We start from the raw sequence: 3,289 nt of genomic DNA, 5'->3' as shown, positions 1-3,289 counted from the left end.
GGTGCCGATGAAGTTTCAGAACTCGTGCCTTTTTCAGGACCAGCATTCTTTGGATTGCTCGACTGATTTTTGTCTCTCTTATTTCCAGAGAAATTCCTGAAAGGTGGTCTGTTGTCATTTCTGTGGGTCAGCTCATACTCATCAGCCATCAAGGCTGCTTTATGCAAACTTGTCACTTTGTGATCATCCAAATGCGACCTCACACTGAAAGCAACACTCTTTTTGAATTCTTCGAAAAGAACAACCTCACGTAGGTTATCAAACTCCTGATCCACTTTCAGGGATCTGTACCACCTATCAAACATCATTTCTTTTTCACGAGCAAACTCAACATGTGTCTGGCCTGGTTTGCGGTACGAATTTCTGAACTTATGTCTGTACGCCTCTGGCACCAACTCATAAGCATTCAACACTGCCTTCTTGACTGTAGCATAGTCACGTGATTGCTCTTTTGAGAGAGACGAGTACACATCAGCTGCTTTGCCGACAAACACACTTTGAAGGAGCATGGGCCAAAATTCCTGTGGCCAGTTCAAACTGTCAGCCACCTTCTCAAATGACACAAAATATGCATCAACTCTGTTTTCTTCGAACTTTGGCACTAAGCGAATGTTCTTGGCCAAATCAAATTCAGGGGGAGCCCTTTCACGATTTCCAACAGTCTGTGCATGAGTCAATTCCATCTCACGCAATTTCAGTTGTTGCTCCACTTCAAGTTTCTTCATTTCAATTTCTCTTTCCACTTCTCTAGCCCTTTCCCTTTCCTTCATTTCCATTTCTAATCTCATCTTCTCTTTCTCCAGCTCTAATTCCCTTGTTCTTTCTCTCTCTTTCATTTCCATTTCTCTCTCCTTCATTTGCAATTTAGCAAGCTCAAGCCGTGTTTGATCCGAAATTTGAGCTTGATCTGGAGTGTCAATTTCTTCTTTGAGCTCCATGTGACCAGCTACTAAGTCAAGAATTTCTGCCTTTCTTGCACCTTGTGGAACATCAACATTTAAATGCTGTGCAATAGCAGTCAAATCACATTTGCGTAACCTTTGCAAATCTTTGAGGGACAAATCTGTCCTCTGAACAAATGCCTGAACATCCATTGTACTGATTGACATTGTCACATGTATTACACACAATGTACAATTGAATAATCAACTCACTGGTATTATGTCTGTACCAATATTCTAGGTTCCGGAACGTTCCAAATTCTAAGTTTTGGCTTTAAATTCACTTCCCGGACACAAGCCCCCAATTTTGTTACGACCAAAATCACTCTGAGAATGATCGCACAAAAGAAACAATCAACTAATGTTCAGGCGGTTTATTAACAGCGATATTGTGGGTACAGACTCGTAATCGGTTTTCACATCAGTACAATAATGATCACTATAAACAAATATAAGTCAGTAATGGAATCACTTACTCACTAAATCACGAAATCCCTACAGTTTCCTGGTAGTGTCCAAATACGATGCTTGATGCACAAATGAATGATCCGTGATGCACCGATGAATGATTCCTTCGACGTAAATCCAGAGGCACAGGTTACAATAGTCCGCGTTATAAATCCAGGGTATAGTCCACGATAGATGTTCACGGCGAAACGCGCAGAATCCAAACGTTGTGACGACCACGTCCAGTTGATGCGTTTAATGATGATTCACTTTATAATGTCCAGCAAGGAATCCAGCCCGTCACAACCTTGCCGTAATAATGTCCGTTGACACTAAAATATGGAGTCTATCTCCAATGTAGGCAAATTAATTCTCTGCAGGCAAAATGTCTCCCAGGCCTTATCTCCACAAACACAGTTTGTATAGCAGGTCAGCAGGTAACACAGGACTGACTATAACAAGTCGCTTCAGAGCCAGAAGTGACGTAACTCTCAGAGCAGAGGTGTTGGGTACTCTGCCTACCTCAGAATTTCTCCTGCTTATATACTATCCATTCACCCCTTTCTAGTACATTCTGTAATTTTCTCCAACCTGGGGCCACATACCTGAACATACTAGCAAGTCCAAATTCCAGGAATCCTGGATGACTCACTGCCTAATATGTGCATAACATCATTGCCAAAATTAACTACCAATCACATTGGGTTACAAGGGCAGTGCCTCACTCAGCCAACACTTCCTAGAATTTTCTGGAATGGGTTAAATCATTCTAGATTGAGTGAGCTATAATGTATTTCCTGTCACATGCATACATGTACTGTAGCTACATTGTATACCCTGTAGAAAATTCTCCACTGATCTGGTCAGCCTGTATGTACTATATCTATATCATATAGAACGTTCTCCATCAATCCGGTCACCCTGTGTACATACACACTAAACAACCATGCATACAGCCTTGATACATGTACATAACTACTTGTGTGTACATTTGTGACAATACGCATGTCCATTAAAAGTGGTAAGAACACAGAAAAAGGTCACTGATCATCTACGTTTTTGTTGCTTCGTACTACATACTTGTTTCCTGTTTTGTGCGACATTATATAATATTGATCATCAAATCACATATTTCTCTTTTTAACTCCTTTCTTTGTATTTTCAGACAAGTTTCGGTACCAGATTCAATGGTTTCTCTTCAACGTCTCAGCCGTTAATTGCATCATCGTATCAATTGTTCAATGGCGGTACTGGTTCCATACAGAATTTGAGGAGCCTGACGCGGTAGCCAACCTGTTTGTAGTCAGCAACCTTGACTTACCCATTGCAGTCTGTCTGATTGACATCTTCCTCACCCTGATCGTCGTCCGCTTCGTACACGTTGTCTACCCACTGTCGTGCCTGATCGTGTACTTGCTCTTCACAATCATCTACTTGGCGGCTGGAGGAAAGAATTCTTTGAGAAACTTTTCCATTTTTCCCTTTCTCGACTTCAAAAACCAACCCGGCCTAGCTGCCGCAACCACGGTGGGTGCGACCTTTGCAGCTCTGCTCGCTCAGGCCACTTTGAAAGGATTGTACGCCCTCCGTGTCCGATGTATGGATAGTAAAAGAACAGATGCCGCTCACCTTACAGAGGAGATGTCACCCGTCGAGCTCGAATCACTGGCAGCGGATTTTAGAGCCGTATGAAAGAGTGTGGCCAACTCGGTTTTCGGTTTAAGAAGAAATCCAGCCCCCCCCCCCCCCCAAAAAAAAAAAGAAGGTAAAATTCAAAAGAAAGAGAAAAATATTCCCTACAGAATGATACAAAATGATGAAAAATCGGATGAGAATTAAGTAAGATATGACATTTCTAAATTGTCAATTTTTTTTCAGAAAACATTTCTTGAACAGAGCTT

General features: G+C 41.7%; 1 protein-coding gene across 1 annotated transcript; it reads left to right on the top strand.

The window, feature by feature from the left end:
- The first annotated feature begins 2,393 nt into the window (after positions 1 to 2,393).
- Positions 2,394 to 3,080, top strand: LOC140227855 (protein rolling stone-like). Its single transcript, XM_072308247.1, has 2 exons — positions 2,394 to 2,409; positions 2,554 to 3,080. The coding sequence occupies exons 1-2, from the start codon at positions 2,394 to 2,396 to the stop codon at positions 3,078 to 3,080; spliced, it is 543 nt and encodes a 180-aa protein (XP_072164348.1).
- Positions 3,081 to 3,289: the final 209 nt, after the last annotated feature.

The sequence above is a fragment of the Diadema setosum genome, chromosome 4, assembly GCF_964275005.1.
Source record: "Diadema setosum chromosome 4, eeDiaSeto1, whole genome shotgun sequence".
In the NCBI taxonomy this organism is placed as follows: Eukaryota; Metazoa; Echinodermata; class Echinoidea; order Diadematoida; family Diadematidae; genus Diadema; species Diadema setosum.
This window is presented reverse-complemented; position numbering and strand designations above follow the sequence as displayed.